Source organism: Polypterus senegalus, chromosome 10 (assembly GCF_016835505.1).
Source record: "Polypterus senegalus isolate Bchr_013 chromosome 10, ASM1683550v1, whole genome shotgun sequence".
NCBI classification, from domain to species: domain Eukaryota; kingdom Metazoa; phylum Chordata; class Cladistia; order Polypteriformes; family Polypteridae; genus Polypterus; species Polypterus senegalus.
The window spans coordinates 29934016-29955689 of record NC_053163.1 but is presented as its reverse complement, the minus strand read 5'-3'; the positions used below and the strand labels follow the sequence as shown (position 1 = coordinate 29955689).

At 36.0% G+C, this 21674-nt stretch overlaps 1 protein-coding gene across 2 annotated transcripts in view; it reads left to right on the top strand.

Moving 5' to 3' along the window:
- Positions 1–3371: 3371 nt before the first annotated feature.
- Positions 3372–21674, top strand: part of sox10 (SRY-box transcription factor 10) — a 32333-nt gene continuing 14030 nt past the window's right edge. Inside the window, exons 1-3 of one of the 2 annotated variants that reach the window (XM_039765607.1) lie at positions 3372–3526; positions 19686–20395; positions 21283–21437. In XM_039765607.1, coding sequence (XP_039621541.1) covers positions 19986–20395; positions 21283–21437 — 565 coding nt within the window. In that variant the 5' untranslated portion in view covers positions 3372–3526; positions 19686–19985. Of the gene's footprint in view, positions 3527–19685; positions 20396–21282; positions 21549–21674 lie in introns of both variants that reach the window. The other variant, XM_039765606.1, reaches the window with a different exon arrangement.

Below are 21674 nucleotides of genomic sequence, written 5' to 3'. Positions count from 1 at the left end.
GCAGCTACAGTCCAATTTATTCAACTTTACTTTTATAAAAAATGTTCAATATATTATTAATTTGATTTGATTTATTGTTGATGGTTCTTTAAACTACATAAAATAAAAATATAATCATTGTCTTGTCGTTTACTCCTCGATTATGCATCCCCAATTCTGACTATACAAGAAAATGTTGAGGAGACCACTCTCGACTTCCTTACATTGTTCTCCAGTCTGTTTTTTCAAGTACTCTCATCATGGTCCACGACTGACACTCACATTAAACATTTCCATGTTCTGTTTTTCCAAAATCATGTCTTCCGTTGTGATCAACAGTTTGAATTATGCATTTTCAGCCTTCAGTAAGAATTCATAATGGAAAAATTAGCAAGAATGATTATTTATTACAGTTCAGTTATGTATTGGCCAAAAACCAAGAGGAAGAATTACACAGTAAAGTAATTACTCATTGCTTATAATGTAATAACTTTTTACAAAGAAAGTAAACATCCCTTATGATATACTCATACTGGCATAATTTACGAAATAGTAAAGCTACTATTCCAAAAAAACTCATCATCTAGTATTATACATATTTCTATAGTGACTAATAATCATTTTAATAAAGTAAAACTGTCATTCCAAAGTAATATATTTACCATTATGATACACTCAAGCCAGGTATCCAAGTCATCTATGATGATACTTCAAATGAGAATTCCAAAGTACATAATCATTCAATAAAATGTCCCTAGTTCTGACATGTAAAGTCCAAATATTTAAAAATTAACAAATCGATTATTATGACTCAAAGGGTACGTTTGTAGTTTGAATAGGAAAGGGGTAATGTGCAGTGCATTTCGTGCAGATGGAGAAAAATTATGTCTCAAGTAGTAAAATATTGCAATTACAAGTTTCTAGAATTTGTGATGTATAAGTGTGTGATTTTTGTTTTAGGTCCAACTCAGTATGGATGCCATAATCACGTATCGTGTTGTCATTGAATTTTTCACTCGATATATTTTGTTAGATTCATTCACATCTAATCAATGTGTTCCAGGATCAGTCCATGTCACATGACACAGTCAAGAAATGAGCTACCAAGTTCTTTCTTTGCAGGACACCTCTTGAAGCTGCCCCACGACCTAGAATACATTTGACATTAACAACAGAAGAAAATGTTTCCACTTTGAAATGCATTGTAATGGAGAATGAAAAGGTGATGGTGCATAAGACAGTAAACACTATGAGCATTGGCTATGAGTCAGTTGAATCCATTCTTCATGAACAATTAATTTTGACCAAGGCTTCCTGTAATTGTTCCATCTTGGGTATGACGGTAACCTGCAAACAGGATTGGCACTCCAACCACTATATAAAACCTCATACTGTTCTATTCCATTCAAATTAGTGTGGTGCTGAGGTGTCACCCATTGCACGGCTGAGCTTGGGTCCTAATTTGGGATCCATTGGTGTTTCTTCATGTAGTGGGTGCAGCAATGCGCTGTATCAGTGTATCCACCTCCCATATCCTGCACACTGGGTGCTAAGAATACTGACCCTTGAAATGAAGCATCATCACATCTAACGTCTGAAGAAGAATCTTAATTCATACATCACTATGTCCCAGAATCCTAATAACAATGAAATGATGGAAGGAAGCATGGTGATTCTCCAACACTTAAGAAATTTAAGATCCATGCCAGTGCCAGCAAGATCATGAGATTATTTTTTACAGGTTTGAGGGTGTCAGCCATACTGATTTGCTTAATGTGCTTTCAGCAGTGAATCATGGAAATGCAGTGAGGGAGGCTGTCAACTGTCCACCTTCTGCTTCAATAATGCTGCCAGTTAAGTCCATGGGTTGGAAGGCTCATCTGCAAAACTGGATTTGAAAAGATGCCACACCAACTTGATTCTCCAGACCTGATATTGTGTTGTGACCTGCTCCTCGGTCTGAAATGGCTACTTCCATGAGTTGAGAAGTCAGCTACAGAAGAGCTGTTTCACAGACAAGACAAAACACTTTATTTTACTTGTACAAAATGGGCTTGTGAAGATTAGATGAAAAATATCAGGGTTTGCATGGTTTGGTTTTTTTTTTTCTTATTGATAAAGCTCAAAACATTTTCATCACCTGTCATATTTTCAAGATATTATTCAGATGCACTTAGTCAACATGTGTAATATATTGTAATAAAAGTTTGTCATTAGTTATATTAGGACACAGCTATATTATTTCATACTTATCACTCAGTATTTTCGATAAAAGTATTGCTAGCTTTCCCAAATAAGAAATCACTAAAGTCAGACTTCCAAACTAACTGCTCATCATTTGTGATACTGCAAAGCTGGTTGTCAACACCATGGACACTGGCTGCTATTCCAAAGTAATTAGTCATCAGTTGTAATGTAGTAAAGCTAACATACTATCTATCTATCTATCTATCTATCTATCTATCTATCTATCTATCTATCTATCTATCTATCTATCTATTATATAGTGCCTTTCTATCTATCTATCTATCTATCTATTTATCTATCTATCTACTGCTACAAATAAATTAGCTATTGTTTGAACTGTACTGATACTGTTTGAAAAATATTCTTCATAAAGTATGAAAAGTTTTCCAAAATAACTGGTCAACCACTATAGAATACCTAAGCTAAATTTCCAAAGTATATACAGTACTCACATTTTCTAAAGTGTTATAACGAATCCCAAAAGTAGTAGTCCAAAGTAATTAGTCATCAGAGGTGATATGCATAATCTTCTAAATTAACTTATCATCATTTATTATATAGCAAATCTGTAGTATAGCTATAGTAACTAACCATTCATTATGATAGACTAGAGCTAGTATTGCAAAATAACTATTTATCAACTGAAGTCAAACTACAGAATTCCAATGACATAGTACAGGAATTGAATTTAATCTAATGTCTCAGTGGATATGCTGCTGTTTCTAATTAAAACAAAAGACAAAAAAGGTTAACAATATTAAAAAGCTTGTATGCATGCATGCATTGCATTGGACTGCATTGACCACCTTTATCTGTGTCACAGAGAACACAGAATGAACCAAACTAGTGTCCAGTTGCCATCTTACATATTATTTCTGTAAACATGTCATAGATAGATAGATAGATAGATAGATAGATAGATAGATAGATAGATAGATAGATAGATAGATAGATAGATAGATAGATATTTTACACTTTTGTAGTTCTTCTTTCATTACCACGCACGTCTAGACCATCATTTTTATGGACTTCATCACTAACCACGCCCATTTCTCCAATCTTAACCAATCAGAAAACAACTAAAGGGGAGTGTTTCACTAGGTCCCTGCCGCTTTAAGAGTTTTCGCGTCTTTTCTTCCTTTTTTTCTGCTAAACTCAATACAACAAGAGCTTCTTTAAGCCCGAGCGCAACACAGAGCCTGCATTCATTGGAGTAAAGCGAGACGGCATCGGGGGGCTGGGATGTGAACTGATGGGAAATCTCTAACGCAGCGCCCGTGAGACTGGAGCAGTTTACAAAGTAAGCTTTCAAATCTCACTCGTCCTTCACGGCTCTTTCATTACTTACTGATATAATTTTATTACTTATAATTAAGTTCGTCAAACACACGTTATGTGGAATTTGTGTGCTTTGGTCTGCAGCGCAAGAATTTGGCTTCAACCTTGAAAAGTGAGAGGGAGAGAGAGAAAGAGATAGAAAAGGATAGACTGCGCAAATAATTGAAATACAATCATTAGATTTCTCTCGACGTTAGTGTACAGTACTGCTGGCATTTAATATATGGCTTTAGGTGAGTGGAATAGGATCATTTAAAATTGAAATGAACTAAACAGTTTTCAAAAATCACAGTAAATCCAAAAAACTTTTTTAGTCTGAAATGAATCAAACTTAATAACAGTCACAGTTGTTTATTACTTTGTACCGTTTAAATTTCTGTATTACTAGAAACTCGTCTATCTATCTATCTATCTATCTATCTATCTATCTATCTATCTATCTATCTATCTATCTATCTACTAACGGACATAATCTCCATTTTACATATTGTGTGGCGTAGATGACATTTGAATACAGGCTGTTGTATTTAGGTTGACTATGAATTTATTTTAAAAATACACGTAATAAGAGTAGTTTTATCATATATCATTGGTTTTGTTGGTGATTAAAGTATTCGTTTATTTGTGAAATATGTATTTTTATCAATCTATACACTTTATTTGAAGAACGCTGTAACTGTTTTAAACAGTGTCTAATGAGAGCAAGAACATACTTTTTTAAGCTCTAGGACTTTTTTTCAGACCCTGCAATGTGAACATTTCCGGAATTTACATGCTAAGATGAGTGCGATTCCGAATTTTAACAAAATTTTAAAATGAAGACTTTATTATATATATTATTATAAATTTTAATGTGGATCTGACGCTTGTATTAAGTAATACTTTAGAATGTAGTTACACATAGCGTAGTGTTATTCACAATGAACAATATACAAATATTTTTTGTGCAGCATTTCCTTCAAAATTTTAAATACTTTTATCAGTAAACTAGAATTCACATGTATGGTTACAATGAAAATGTTCAGTAAATGATCCAGTTTTGGTGGGAGTGCCATCTGTTATTTTTCACAACAGAATAGCAGGTGCTCAGCCACCTTTTCAAGTGGTAAATTAAGTCTACCAAGTAAGTATGCAGTGAGATTCTAGTGTTACTGCTTTGAAATGAACATATTTTAAATTTTAAAAAATGGAAATGCTTTATCATTTTCAAACCCAATATAGATGTTGTCATATTTAGTTAAAAGTAAAAAAAATCCTGCATGGCATAAGTAATACTGAGTTATGAATATATGTTATTTTAAAATGTAATTACAACATGAATTAGAATAGCACTTCAACACTGCATTGGGCATTTTTGGTTAACCCACAGTTCAAAGTTTCGTTAAGTGTCATTTTAAAATTTAATTGGAATGTTAATGACAATAGGGTGTAATTCTACAGTATCTATCTATCTATCTATCTATCTATCTATCTATCTATCTATCTATCTATCTTATCCTGCCTACTATACTAAAATCTGTCTATCTATCTATCTATCTATCTATCTATCTATCTATCTATCTATCTATCTATCTATCTTATCCTGCCTACTATACTAAAATCTATCTATCTATCTATTTATCTATCTATCTATCTATCTATCTATCTATCTATCAAAAAATCATAATACTGGGGCTTTGATTAATTAAGAAAGAAATGCTATCCTGTATTAATCACATTCTGTGAATGCTTTGTGTATTGTTTATTTATTTAATGTTTGTATCCTTAATAAAGTATTACTATCTTAATGCATCAGATTTAATAAGTCAACTCAGTCTATTTACTGTATGGTATAATATAAAGAGTGTATTAAGTTGCAGATTTGTGTGTTACTTCGATCTGTTAAAGCCGACTCTCGTGTATATGTTTCAACTAACATAACTATTGCTACCATGTAGTGGTTAGTTTAAAACAAAGTTTATTCCAATTTAAAGGCAAACAAGAAACTGGGTGAAAACTTCTAAACAAACATATGAAATGGTGTAATATTTTTTTCTATACCTAAAATAGCATTTTATCAATTGTTTCATGTTCTAAACACACTTTTTCCATTATAAAGACATGGGGAGTCCTGGTGTACCCTTAGCAAATATTGGGGGAATAAAGCAAAATCCAGAGTTTTAGATGGAATGCCAGTCCAACCCAACCCACGTTCATACTGGGACGTTATAGCATTCCCAGTTAAACTGATATGAACATTTTTACAATATGGGAGCACACTGAAGTGCCCAAAGAGAGCCCATCTGTTAAAAAGAAGTGTACAGTCTTAAAAATCAAGACTCCAAAATGGGTACTCTGAGCAATTCCTTGGGGGACTATTTTTGTCTCCTTAAAGAACAATCCATTTGAAGGCTTCAAAAAGAATCAGTATTTACTTAGATTGATTTATATTCTCCATAAATAACACATTTGTAACGTGCCAATGGGTTGCTTGTTGCTCGTTGTACTCAATAACTCAGATCCTTTAGTACTCTGCTAAATAGTCAACTGTACATTAAAGATTTCTGTTTCATTCACATCTTAGGAATGTTTTCAAAGTCCACGAAAACCTTTCCAGAATAAAATGGTTGTTTATCAAGCGAGGATTGTATAAGGGACCACACAACCCAGTGAAGTGCCATTTTAGAACCTTTATTTTTAGGAGTACTGTACACAGTTTTGAGCCATAATTAAACAAACTGATCAAATTCCTTGCTTTTGCACTGGAAGCATTCTGGAAGTTGAACAAATTACCCGGCAAAGTTTCAAGAAAAACATCCATCTCCTGAAACTTTAAAAAAAAAGTATAAACTGTTTAGATAAATTACATATAAGGTGTCATTGTATTGTTATTACACTTGTGAAGACAGAGAGCCTGAAATTTAAAACTTGTATGCCCATTTCCGACCTGAATCAGGCATCCGCATTCTTAAAATCGTAAGGTAGGATGACACACATTTTAATACAAATCAATCTGAACAGACATAATCACGAGTGACTAGGAATACTTTTAACTGAATTTCTTTATATGTGCCATTTTTTTATTTACTAGGTCACTTGTAAAGAAAAACAGTGAAAAACAACACCACAAAATACTCAAAATGAAAAAGGAAAACATGCCCAAAAGGTCCCGGGTGCCATCTTTTGATAGAAATAGCAAATGTTTTCTTCAGCACATTGCTAAATATTCCACTTTGTTTACCGCAAGCAAGGTAGTAGGAATGTTTCCCCTCTGGTTTAAAATTCTTAACCTTACGGGGATCTTGAATAAGCTGTCAGATTTGATTAAAGCCACCAGTCGTGGACGGCTGCACATTTTTGCTGTGGTTGTTTGGTAAGCATAAGCTACTTGGAACTTGTGATGGAATTTCTTGCCTTCTTCTACCCCATATTTACATTTCCTTATACTTTAAAAAAAAAAAGTCTGATAAGTTGAATTTTGTCACCTGGAAAAAATAATAACACAATTTAATTGCATCTGAGATGAAATGACTGTATTTGTTTTCACGACATCGTCACCTAATCACTTATAGCAGCTAAAAGGTGAGCCGCCATAATGAATGGTCCTCAGTGTCAGTGTCAAATACCAATTAATCGGGTGTCCACACATCGAAAAAGTCACAGCTCTATAGGAATCCTTCAGAAAGATCTGGAAAAAAAAAGAAAAAGAAGTAAAGCATGGCAACAAAAAGGAAATGTGGCAATTAAAGCAGAAGAAATACAAAACAAATATCAGGCTAGGCAGGGCATTCATTTTGAGTTATCAGTGATGCTCAGTCAAGTTGATTGCCACTCCTGCCATGCAGTTTTGAGTGTGCCCACTCTTGCCCTGGGGGGACAAAAAAAATCTAATAAAGGGATGCTTATGCTTGGGTCAAGAGAATAGAAATCTCTCCGACGTTATTCCGTCATTTTCTTTGTGATGAGATTTCTGACAAGAACATGATAACCATTCATTAGTTAAGTGAGACAGAATTGCTAGGAATGTACTGAATGCTCGTCGATTCATTCTGATCGTTTCATGAGATGTTCTGTTATTGATCACTAAATACTTGGTTGAGCTGGTTGTATCTTTATCCTTTAAATATCCCTTCACGATGCCGCACAGTGGTTAGTGCTTCTGTTTCCCAGCCATGAATTCCCAATCCCTCATCACAGTCTGAACATCTTCTTCTTTGTGGAGTTTGCACATTCTGCTCGTGTCTGTGTCATGTTTTTCTCCAAAGGATATGTACGGTCCATTAACTGCAGCAGCTCTAAATTGATGGCTGGATATTTATCTGAGTGTACTCTGCAATGAATTGGCACCTTCTTCATATACTCTTTCAGACAACTGCTGCTTCTTTAAAGGCATTTTGTGGTTCTTTACTGGGTTGTGTGGTTCCTCTTAGAACCATTGCTTGACAAAGCTCCATTTCATTCTGCGAAGGGTTGTTTGCATATTAAGCCCGCTCTTTGTGCTTTGAAAAACCTCCTAATATGTAGGGGGGAAAAAAATGAACCTTGAAATCTTTAGTGTATGGTGGGCTACCTAGCAGGACACTAACAGCTTCAGAAAAACCTGGGCTTGTGGCCTGTGTTACTGTATACAGCAAGACTCCTTTTAAAATTGTGGCCCACTGGTGTCTCACAAATCTCTTATTCATGGTTATTCACTGCATGGAGCCTGTCGTGGATCTTTCTGGAAACGTTCATGTGGATGGAACTTCTGCAAACCAAAAATGATTCCCCTCTGGCATCGCTCGGAGTGTAGTCAGATTCCTGCCTTGTGCCTTGAATTTGACTGGCCAAGTCGAGAAGAGCGAATGCATTGATTGTTGAAATGCTCATTAAGGGGTTAACTGTGTCTTAGGGTTGGTTTCAACCCATTTGAATGATTATATTATATATTGGAAAGGGAATTCAAATGTTAATATGCATATTCACACACACTCTACTGGTTCTTTAATGACACTTTATGGATCTGTCCTGGGTTGTGTGGTTCCTCGTACAGCAAATGCTTGACCAAGAGCCATTTCATTCTTAGTATACGAAGTGTGTTTTGAAAATCTTCCTAATGTGAAGAAAGAAAAATAAAATCCCTAATGTATCTTACTTAGGCTACCTGGCAGAACACCAACAGATTGAGAAAACCTGAACTTGGCCTGTATTATTGTATGCAGCACAAGTCCATGTAAAATTAGGAGCCATTGGTAGTTCACAAATCTGTAGGCCTCGATTCAGGCCTATTCACTGAATGGAGCCATTACAGATCTCAATACACAAAAGTTCTTTCTGGAATCTTAATGCGGATGTGTCTTATGGGAACCTAAAATGGTTCCTCTATGGCATCGCTCTGAAGACCCGCTCCAGCATCTTTATGTTTAGGAGTGTTATCTGCATAAGCTGATAAGCTTTGTTTTGTGGGGTACGTCACATAGTGAAAACCCACCTCCCCGTGAAGCACTCACACATACTTCACATCGTCCATCCAACTGCATTATAAGCGTTGAGCTTTAGAATTCAGTGACATTGCTGCTAAGTCAAAGTCCCTAAACCCTACACTAGTGGCTGAGCTATCCCATGACACATACCTCACTGCTTCAAATCAAGGAAAACCAGATGTTCTTTGGTGATGTGTGACTTACGCCCCAAAATCCATTGATAAGCAGGATGTGGTGACCACCACACAGATCATATGCCTGGCCCCAGATTTACTATCCATCATACTGCACCCTTGAGCTATGCTTGCAGAAAAGCAGCCAGCGCAGCACACCCTCAGAGTCCTGAGATGTTGCTGTTTTATCTGTGGACGTTCATTCTTTAACACAAAAACATCTGGGATGACCAAAAATAGTACAGCGGCTGGCACATGTTGTGAATCAATATACACATAAAAAAAATAAAAATAAAGGAAATACGGAGTGTCATAAGAGCAGAGTGGAAAACATTCATTCTAAAGGAAACACCAAGCAAAAGTGCAAGACTCCTGATGAAAAAAAGTTCATGGCTTTAATGGGGTCCTGAATTCTCTAATCCACCAATCGCTCCATTCGATGTAATTTTTAAAAGGTTAATCTTGTATTTCAGGATTGCACAAATAAAAGATTACAGTTTTGCCTTGATTGAATTTTTTTGTTAGTGCCTTACTTACGGTGTTAGTGTTCAGTTACACAATCAGTGCGTCTTTGAGAAGTGAGCCCTTACACCTTCTGACGAACCCATTTGGTCCATTTTGGTTGTTTTGTCAGCTCTAGACCTTAGTCCCCTGAAATGGGTAAGCAGATACAAAAATGGATGGATGGACGAGTTTAATAACAGCAGGTTGGAAAGTGGTTGTGTTCGTGCTTGCTTTTGTTCATTTAGCATTGTGCTTTCACCATGTACAGTACACAGTGTTATCTAAGGGAATGTTAACTAATGTGGCTGTTTTGCATTTCAGTTTATAAATGCCAAGACCACCAATATTTCATCTTTTAAGATATGCTAAATTAAATAATATGCAAAGAACTAAGTGCAGTTGTGTCTAGCAATGTTAACAAGTCAAGTACGGGAGATATTGGGACAAGTCTGATCTATTCTGCATATAAGACATGACAATCTACTTACAAATATTTATAAAAATTTCAGATCTCCTAAGTAACATCATTTTAAGTTGTTATCAAATCCTCAATCAAACAGAAAATCATTTTTAAATTATTCAACAGTTTTATCATATTTTCTGTATGATTTTCATCTTGTTTCATTTTACTTAACTTTGCTATTTTTGATCTTTTCATTTTTTAGATGAAACATGTAAAGTTCTAAATAAACAAAAATGACACATAGATAGATAGATAGATAGATAGATAGATAGATAGATAGATAGATAGATAGATAGATAGATAGATAGATAGATAGATAGATATTTTTTTTATTTTAAAATAAAAATTTATAAAATAAAATAAAATAGATAGATAGATAGATAGATAGATAGATAGTTTACCCAAGTTTTGGCCGATATGACTTTCATTAACTAAACATTCTAAAAACTCAAAGGCACAAGTAAATATTATTCAGTTTTAAGATACATGTGCGGCTAAAAATAAAGATGCAAAGCTCATTGCCATTAACAGTTTTTAAATACACACACGATTGAAAGAAGGAAAAGCAATTTTTGGCTAACTATTGCTCATAATTTAGAAGATGTGGCTCTTTCAAAAACGTCTGAATTGTAGGTTCGCTTTAGCGAGTGGTTGTGTTTGAATCTTTCAGTTGTTTTCCAGACCATTCAGTTTTATTGTAAATAAAATTTAAAAGGGAACCACCTGGTAATGCTTACCGAAACAAACCTTAGTTTCACCCGAAATTTGGCAAAGACTTTATACAATTTCATAATAATCATTGTACATTTATGGTTGAGAAAACACTATTGGGAAAGCATCCCTTCCCTTGTGTATTCTTAATTAAAAGTTAAATGACTCGGGCTGAATTACAGGATCCATTTTATTCCAAAGCGTTTAACCGATGCGTATAAACAGGACCGGTAATTAAGTGTCATTCGATCGGAGCCGATTTTAGAGTAGAAGAGGAAACGGACGTGGCATTGTTTTAATTCATTGTCTCCATTCTGCAGTTGCAGGCAATGCCGGAACCGAGCAATATAGTGTATAATTTATTAAAAGCTCCGCTACTTAACGTTCATAAATGTGCCTTTGTTACGCCTCCAATAGTCTTCTTATCCCAATGTGAAAGAAAAATGTTCCATACTTTGATATGTTCGTAATTTAGTGTTTGTACTTTAATCTCGTAAGCAGGTAAATGCTCTGCGCGATCCTGCAGTGGACTAAACCTGCACAGAAAATGAATAGCTGGATGGATGAAACACCCTGATTTGTTTACTTTTTTAACCGTTTTGTAAATTATGCATTTCGTTACATTGTTTGATTCAAAAACTACATACATGTTATGTTTTTTAATTTACTAGTAGATTTATATTTTATTCGAAATACTATAAATAAAGTGTGTTTGCAGGAGTGTGACATTCGTTGTTTTCGTGTGGTTAGCACTTTTTTCTCTGTAAAAACTAAAGAAACGGGCATGTTTAAAAAGCAAATGAACGCTACATTGAAAACTAAACCTACCGAATTCTTTTATTAGTTTTATTTATATTTAACATGTAGCATCATTGCCTCAAAGCATTTTGCATTTTGGGATTTTGGGATTTAAGGAAGAGCAAGGTACTGGGCTAACACTTTATTTACCGATTTGTAAAAGAGGAAAATATGCAATGATTCTTTAATAATATTAATTTTTCATTCATGCCAGAATTAAACGAAAAGGTGAAAAAAGTGAAAAAATACATGCATATATACATTTACACACATATATATATATATATATAGAGAGAGAGAAAAATGATTATTAGTAGTAATAGTAATAATAATAATAATCATCATCATCTTAATAATAATCAAAATAATGGTTAGATTTAAATGACATATTCTCTATGAATAATAATTATTTTATCACCTAATTGTATTATTATTATATTTTCGGATGTAATTATTCTATTAATATTTATATTAATTTAATAAAGATCAGTATGTTTAATTTGTTATAATTAGACTTTTAATTTTGATATTGACATAATTATTATATAAATGAAATTATTAATACAATAAAGAATAGTGTAACGTTACTGTTTATTATGATTAGACATAATTTATTATACATTGTATGCGCCTTACAATTTTGCAATTGCCCTTTTCAGACTCTTTATATTTAGTGCTAAAGTTAGGCAATTGACTTTAAATAAAAGCGTAATTTTGTAAAAAGTTCACCCTGCAAAAACTGAATTTTGTTTAATTTCATCTGAAAATATTCCTTCCAAAGCACCACATTCTTCTCTATACTTTTGAAGTTCATTTCGTCTTTTGATATAAATAAAGAGACAGAAATTTGTACAAAGCGAGCTTGTTAGATATCGTATCTCACAATTTGTAGTAAATGGCAGATTTTTGTAAAAGTTGTTTTGCAGCTTTTTAAAATTTTTGTCTGTTTGCTATTTTTTTTTTTTTTATTATTATTTTCTTTGTCATTTTTACAATTAAGTTCCGTTTGGACCATCCACTTAAAACTATACGGATGAACAAAAACAAAACAGTTTTTGCCAGGAAATGCAAGATGAAACAATAAGTAACCAGTTCAGGTTTTCTTTTATTTACCAATATTTCAAGGGTATAGGTTATGTTGGTAATGTATATTTTTTATATTCTTGGAATACAGCAAAAAGGTTTACAATGCATAAGCAATGAATAAATATCTGAAATAAAGAAAAAAATCTATTTTCAATTTAACGCCTACAATATATTTGATTTTTTTTAACTGTACATAATCTGTACAATTATCTCTAAAACCCTTAATTTTATCTATCTATCTATCTATCTATCTATTACATAGTGCCTCTATCTATCTATCTATCTATCTATCTATCTATCTATCTATCTATCTATCTATTACATAGTGCCTCTATCTATCTATCTTTCTCTTTGTCTTTATTTCTCACTCTATCTATCTATCTATCTATCTATCTATCTATCTATCTATCTATCTATCTCTTTGTCTTTATTTCTCACTCTATCTCACTCTCTATCTATCTATCTCACTCTCTATCTATCTATCTACCATATAATTAGTGTCTTGTTATCAGAAATGCGTTTTCTCTACTCAGTTCCTCTGAGGCTGAACTGCTGTATTTTAAGTCTGACAGTCAGTTAAAATGTCGCGTCGTTCCTCGTTAGATTTCAATGAAAAAATACATGTCGCTGCTGTGTTATATAGTGTCTCTAATTATCCTTTAAATGATGAAATTTAACGTTATTTCTGAAGATAACAACTTTTTATTTGTTGAATATTCGTCATCGTAGTCCTTTGCATTCGGTGAACGCGCACGTCGTGACGAAGCACTTGCTGCCTGCGCTCGTGAAGTTCTCTCCCGACTCACTCAGACGCTGACAGTAAAGCTCAGTAGCCTAATCACGTATTGGCCCGTTTGTATAAATTCTGATGGAAACTGATCATGTGTGTTCTTTGGACTGATAAGCGGATCGAACACGACACCGTCCCAGATGTTAACAGGGGCCGTGTTTTGAAATAATTTAGGTGCCAGATCTGTTCTCTTGTCATAACTGTCTCGTGGTATGTAATGATATGTTTGCATCGCTGTAAGGCTTCTGAAAATAGGCTAATGTTAAATCCCTAAACTTTTTTGGGCGAATATACGATACGAATTGCAGTGCTTTAAACTCTGAAAAAGCAATAATACTCATTAAAAACACATTCATTTTTTTATATAGTTGCGTGCAGCCTTGTGAATAATTCTGGACAGTTATCGACACTTTGCTGTACAGGTTGAGCTCGCGATGATAAAAACGATTTTTCGGGGCACATCTACTTGGAACCCTTTGTTCTACTGCGCAACACACTCCCGGGTTTTCGTAGTTTTGTGATTAAACACAAACTGCACTGAGGTGTCAGGTCGTTTGCCGAAATATTTCAGTTTATTACCATGAACGTCGGAAAGAAATAAAATAAAAGAAAGTAACTCCTGATGTGTGTGGTGAAGTACTTTTTTTCATAACGCTCAGACGTTGTATTTTCTTTGTCGACGCCTCCAATTTATAAAAGAGTGGAGAATTATATGTACACATGAATAATTAATATAGGTCGGTTATTGTGGTTTTAACGTGTGTCAGCGCGCGTGGATCCCCAGGATCACCGAAATAATAAAATGCCAGCCTTTGTCTGAATGTAGCACTAATTCTGCAAGGCTTCTGCCTTTCTCGGTAATTTTAGTGTTTATTTACTTTATATTGTTGGCAAAATATGTTACCTGTTTTGACTACATCATTGGAGATGCCGTGATCATAGGATTTGGGTGTAGGTCATTCTAAAGCTGTGGACGTCCTGTCTGAATGCTCAACTATTCTTCAAGTGTCTGCCGTGTCCATTTAGGTTATAGGAAGTGAAGTGTTACATGAGCCGGGACTGGCAGCGTTGACGTTTGCTGCTGCTGCTGCTGTCTGCATTTGACAATGGGTCCCTGAGCTCGTCACAGAAGCGGAATTGCCCTCTGCGGTCGGGACGCACGCGGTTAGACTGGCATCGCGTCTAGCCTCTTCGAAAACTTCATAATAGATGTCTGTTTCCGTGATCTGTGCAGGTAATCTAATCCCAGCTGAACATGGAACACACACGACGTAAACATCAAGTTATTGTCTGACTCCAAAGATGACTGGGCGGCTCTTTCAAGAATGTCAAACGGCAGAGAGTGAAATTAATACTTGCTTTATGTTACTCAAATAAGGCACGCCGACCGACAAAAAAAAAAAAAGAAAAAGAAAGAAAGTAAACATTTGGAGTTCGGAGATCATTTCTGGTATCTACATGCTGATTTTCCACGCTTATTGTGAGCTGCTGTTTTCTCACTGCAGATTCGTCAATCAATGAATTCATTTATTGAACTCTTTGGCTTACACGGCAGCAGCAACAAGCGTAAGGCTAACTGTGCACAGACCACCACCATGTTAACACGGGTCCCACTCACACGCAGATCAGGTCAATTCAGCCAAAACTGAAACTATGCATCTGAACTGCTGGAAAGATTTGGAGTTCCTGATTATTAGAATATGTTTAAAGGTTTAAAGGGTCGTTATTTTCTCGTGTAGGAGAGGAGAGGCGGTCAGGAGCAGGCGCTGATATTGCGGGAGGCCGCACCCACCACATGACAAACCAACTCAAGACCCCAGATTAGGACCCGAGTGCAGCCATGCGACGGGTGACACCTCAGCACCACACTAGTTCAGGTGGAATGGAGCAGTGGGAGGTTTCTTTATGGCGGCTGGAATGTAAAGTCAGTGAAATGATGATGATGATTTTTATTATTATTATGATAAGTTGTGATAGGCACTGGCTGCTGCCGACCCCAAATTAGGTAAGTGAGTATGATTTGGTTGTTATCATAGTATAGTATTTCGATTGAACTTGGGTTCATTCTTGTCATTATTTCAGACATTAGCCCGTTCCTGGAAGACTATTTATGTTATGGGTATCAGTATTGAATCAGACATCTCTCCATTTAAATTGCATCTCTGAATCTGTTTGACAAATCCATGTCTTAGCCAGCATGTTCTGTAATTGTCTAATACACCTAGAAACATCTGTGATATATTCCAGTTGTGTAAATCACTTTGAGTAAAGGAATCTCTCTAATAAACAATAATGATATTGTCTCCCCATGATGCTGTTGATGGCTATGTTTAGTTCCTAATAAGATAAATTGTAATGGAATTGTTCTCACATGTCTACTGAATCACATTCAAAACAATGGAAATTTGATTCATATTGGCATATCGTTTTCCAAGTATATTTCTAAAAGTCTAATACTGTATGTGCACTGTGAACATTCTAGCCCGGGTCATAGACAGACACAAATAGTACTAAAGCACATGTGATTTTTATTTACAGTGTCCCCAACATCCCAAACACACACTTTCTTAACTCTTTATCTTTGTCTCTCACTCTCTTTTCTTTCTTTATCTCTCAGTCCATTTTTCGCCTCCACTCCTTCTCAGCAAGCTTTGTCGCCCTCCTCCTCCCAACTCTGGCTCCCAAAGTAGTGTCTGCTGGCCCCTTATGTTGGGCACCCGAAAGCACTCCAGGTGTCTGATGATGTCTTTCCGACAGCACTTCCAGGTGTGACAGAAGAGCTGCCCTCCAGGGTTCAGTAGTAATTGTAGCACCCCCTGGTGGCGCCCGCGGATCCCAACAGGGCTATAACAAACTCCAACTCCCATGAAGCCCTGCAGGAGTCCAAGGCACTGTCTGCAACCAGGGGGGCCGCCCTCTAATGTTCCAGGGGAGGTAATGCTTTGGCCACACTTACTCCCCCAGTGGCATCCAGGCCGGGCAAGGGTCCCAGCTGTCAACCACAGCACATATTGATATATTTATATACACATATTTATATTCACCTGCGGTGGGCTGGCACCCTGCCCAGGGTTTGTTTCCTGCCTTGTGCCCTGTGTTGGCTGGGATTGGCTCCAACAGACCCCCGTGACCCTGTAGTTAGGATATAGCGGGTTGGATAATGGATGGATATTTATATTCTCATATGTAAAGTATACCTATTTACAAAGTCACCACATTTCCATAAAAAGTCATCAAGAGTTGCAGCAGAAAATGAAATCGATTACTTTATACGTCTATTTTTAGAAAGCCATGTGTGCATGGAGAAAAGCAACTTGTATATTAGATTGAGCTTGATCATTTCCTTAGCAATTTAGTTTATTATAACTTAATAAATAAAAGAGAACTAAAATAAAGAGAAATTGCACAAAATATTTTGCAAACGTAAAATTTTATGTGGTTACAAAAATGAAATAGTTGCTGAGAAATGAGTCTATTGCATTGAACTTGATCATTTCCTTACCAGTTTATCACAACTTAATAGAAAAAACTAAGAAATAAAATGAAAGGGAACCATATCACATGTTTTGTGAAGGTAACATTTTATGTGGTTAAAGAAATGAAATAGTTGATCAGAAATGTAACCCTGTTTGAATAAAGTTCTTTATAAAGGCATTTGTGTAATGAGCAATTCCACATTTCTGGAGTTTGTGCAGTGACTCTCTTTATTTATTCACCAATAAATATCATTTATTTTATTTTTTTTACAAGGGGTTTATTACAATTACTACATGGAAACAAAATATTTCATTATATGCAGGCTTTCAAACTACTTTATCGTGTTTACATAATTGATATCCTTGAACAAAAAATGCTCACATTAAATGGAAGATTAATTCTTAAGTAATCTTCATTCAGGAGACCCTCCTTACACCACAGCTGCCACCTCATGACTCCAGAAAACCTAATTGGGAATCCTGAAGCAGTGGGTGCTCACTTTGCATGTCCTCTGTGTGTCTTTGTGTGTTTTCTGCCATATTTCTGCCCATATCATAAACCTTTGCAGTTTAATCTGACTTTTGACTCTTAAGCAAAGTCTCCATGACTAAGTCAGTTAGTGAAGTGTGTGAACAAATGTGTCCTGCAATAGCCTGGCATCTTATCCAGAATTAATCACATGGCTGCTCAAGACCCTGAATTGAACATAGCAGGTTCAGAGTGATGGTTTTGAATTGCTGTGTGTCTACAGGATATACTGTGTCTGCCATTTCATAAAATCAGGCCTCAGTGATGTGAGTACACCATGCAGACGCTGAACAGGAGGCCATTTTAATAACACATGCTCTCATGTTTAGAGACATCCCACTGTCTACTTCAGTCTTATCCACCATTAATCCCTTTTCTCAAGATGCCATCACAGCATTTCCAACAGGATCAAATCCTGGATAAGTTACCTGTGCACTGCACATACTCCTGTTTGACTCCTTCATGATGTAATTAAGACAGGCACCGGATCATAATACATTTCTCTGTTATATAACCACCCACCTTTCCCAAAATATAACAGTTTCTATACATTTTAAGAAAATACTTGAATATAACCAGAGAAGTAGCTTATTCAAAATGTAGTTTAAATATCAGATTGTGAATAAACAAAGAAAGTGTAAAATAAGCTGTGACATCTGAAGTATTTTACCCCTGATCATTTGGTGGTGTGCATGGAGTCCCACAAACCTGATCATATAAAAAACCAAAATTCAATAGGATGTTGAAGTGCAAAGTCATATATTGGTAATTGAACAAGGTTTACTTACCAGTTTGTATGAACAGAAAACAACAAAACCAGGAGTGGTCTCCCCTCAACTTTCTCGTATACTCAGATATGGGGATGGATATTTGAGGAGTAAACAGCAAGGCAATGATTATATTTTTATATTATGTACATTAAGGAACCATCAACATCAAATCAAATTAAATTAATAATATATTGAACAATTATTATAAAAGTAAAGTTAAATGAATCGGACTCTGCAGGTGCATGAATAAAAAGGTTAGCGGAAATAGCCCAAAAGTTAATAGAAATCAATGTTTTGTACCTACTACTTGTATGCAAAATTTGGTTGAGCTAAGCAAAAGCGTACTCAAGTTATCATGTTTACACACACAGAGAGAGAGACAGATACACTGACATAATTCCAAAAATGGTATTTCCAGAGTCAGGGAGGTCTAAAATGGCGAGATTCATCAAAATCTCAACATCGAATCTATGGATGATTACAATACTTTACCAATACTTCATATATGAGGACTCAGGGAGGTCTAAAACATCGAGGTCCATCAAAATCTCAACATCCAATCTTTGGATGATACAATACTTTACCAATACTTCATATATGAGGACTCAGGGAGGTCTAAAACATCGAGGTCCATCAAAATCTCAACATTCAATCTTTGAAGGATTCCAATACTTTTTTTATACTTCATATACGAGAAAGTACCAGTTGGTGATAGGGCAGCTGCTACAACTGTCTTGATAATGTAATTTAAATGGAAATTTAAGCCACAGCTAGGATGTTTGATAAAATATGATAAAACATTCTCTAGGCAACCTTCCATGTTTTTATATCTTTTGCAAAAGTTCCATTTTGCTCCTACACTTTATGGACACACAACTCCAAAACGTCCACATAAATGTTTTTGTTCAGAACTTGATTCGAGTCATGTCATATGCAAGGCATTATTTAACCTTGCAGTCCTTTCAATCTTGAAATCAGCATCAGCATTAGAATGACTTGTTATGGATAACGCATGGATGACATTTGGCATAAAGTTACCCATCTTAAAAAATCCTCCCTACTCCGGAATATCTAGTAGGGTATCCCTGCCATATTTCTCTTCATTATTTTCAAATGTATTATGACATGTTTAGTAAAGAGACCTGTGACATTCTCTCATCTGTCTTTTATTGAAACCAACATAGCTGCACTAGGCAGGAGCCAACCCTGAATGGAATGCCAATGCATTGTAGGGCACTATAATCAAGACTGACCGTTTTAATCATTTTCTCATTAGCCTCTTTTTGGGTTTCTGTTTGTCTCTAAGCTCTCTTTATTCATTTGCATTCATTTATTTGCATATGTGGAATCATTTACATTTGTTTTCTTCTTCATTTCCAGGTTCACACTTTAATGAGTTTCTTCTAAATGCACAAGAAGTGGATTAGAGTTTGAATTTCTTCTGATTTCCAGATATTTTCAGAAAGTTGGGGGAAACGTGAATACATTCAAAGAAGAGAGGTGCAAGAATTTCAAAAAGATACATAGTTCATCAGCTTCATCACATCATATTGAACGTGACTTGTAGAAAGGAAAAAAGGATTGAAAGAGCTCAACAACCAAATACTGAACTAACTCCAGCACTGGGACACCATTGCTTGTCCCCAGCAGGAAAGGAGAGAATAACCAGAGTAAATCAAAATGTCTGGAGAGGATCAGAGCTTGTCCGAGGTTGAAATGAGCCCTGGGGGATCTGACGATGGCCATTCCTTATCCCCAGGTCCATCAACAGGCGGAGTGGGCAAGGACTCACCTATTTCTGGCTCACTTTCAAGTTCTTCAGCAGATGCTTCAAAAAGGAAGCACGAGGAGGAAGATGATCGCTTTCCTATTGGGATTCGTGAAGCTGTCAGTCAGGTGCTAAATGGTTACGACTGGACCCTCGTTCCAATGCCAGTGCGGGTCAGCTCCGGGAATAAAAGTAAGCCACATGTGAAAAGGCCAATGAATGCATTCATGGTGTGGGCACAGGCTGCCAGAAGGAAGTTGGCAGATCAGTATCCTCATTTACACAACGCCGAACTGAGCAAGACTTTGGGCAAACTGTGGAGGTAAGAGGATGCATGTTTACTGTAAATATGAATATCTGATAAAAACCCAGACATAAGATGTCATAGAAAGATCCTACTGTTTTTGTTTTTTACATTAAAAACATTAGGCTAGACATTAATCATGACTGATCAGGTCTCAGATAAGAACTGGGAGGTCAATGTAAGACTAACCGGAAGCTTACTTTTTACAGGTCTGATCCACACCACCATATGCTGCAGCTGAAAAAATTGTGTCCAACCAGCTATTGATTTAATGAGCCCACTTACTCAGTTATATAATCCTGGGAAGCCAGAGTTGATCCCAGAAACAGGATCCAGAGGTGAAAGGGCATCAGTTCATGATTGGGCACACTATCATTCACCCGTTGTAACTCACATTGTGCTTTTTTAAAGTCTCTAGAATTCTAATATGCAGGTCATTGCAATGAAGACAGAGAACCAAATCCATGTCCCCGGACCTGTGTGGAAGCAGCTATGTTTCCCACAGTGCAAAATCATTAAGTGTTACTGTTATACCTAAATTAACATCAGATATTGTGTTATTAGAATCATATATACTAGAAGTAAGCAGTCTCACCAGACTAATGCATGACCATCATTTATAAAATACTCTGCTATACAATGATTTAGTTTTCTTATTCAAATTTCAGTGAAAATGTTATTTTATTAACTTTTTGGAAGTTTTTGGTCTTCTCATAATGATTTTTGACAACTACGCTTGAATAAATTCTGCCTTGTATACCTCACTTCCTATACATTAGTGGTCTCCTTACCTTCATCTCAGTAGCTTCATTTTTTGTTTTTTCTTCTCTTCGGTTTTCTTTCACTTTAATTTGCCTCATACTGTCAGGAACCAACTTGGCTTGTTTTTGTATGTGTCTTGGCAGGCTTCTGAACGAGAACGACAAGCGTCCATTCATCGAGGAGGCTGAGAGGTTGCGTATGCAGCACAAGAAGGACCACCCAGAATATAAATATCAGCCACGGCGCCGCAAGAATGGCAAGCTGGGGTCCAGCTCAGAGGGTGATGCCCATTCCGAAGGTGAGACCAACGCTGCTGGCCAATCACACTATAAGAACATGCACCTGGAGCACGCCCACTCCACGGGGGCAGGGTCTCCTATCTCTGATGGACACCATTCACATCCAACTGGTGAGCAAAGCTCTGTCGAGCCCTTCCATTGGCTGCTTACTGCCTGCTAGATTTGAGTGGGTGGGCATCAATGTAGACAAGCTATCATTTTACATCTAGCTTTATTTATCATGATATGCTCCTTGA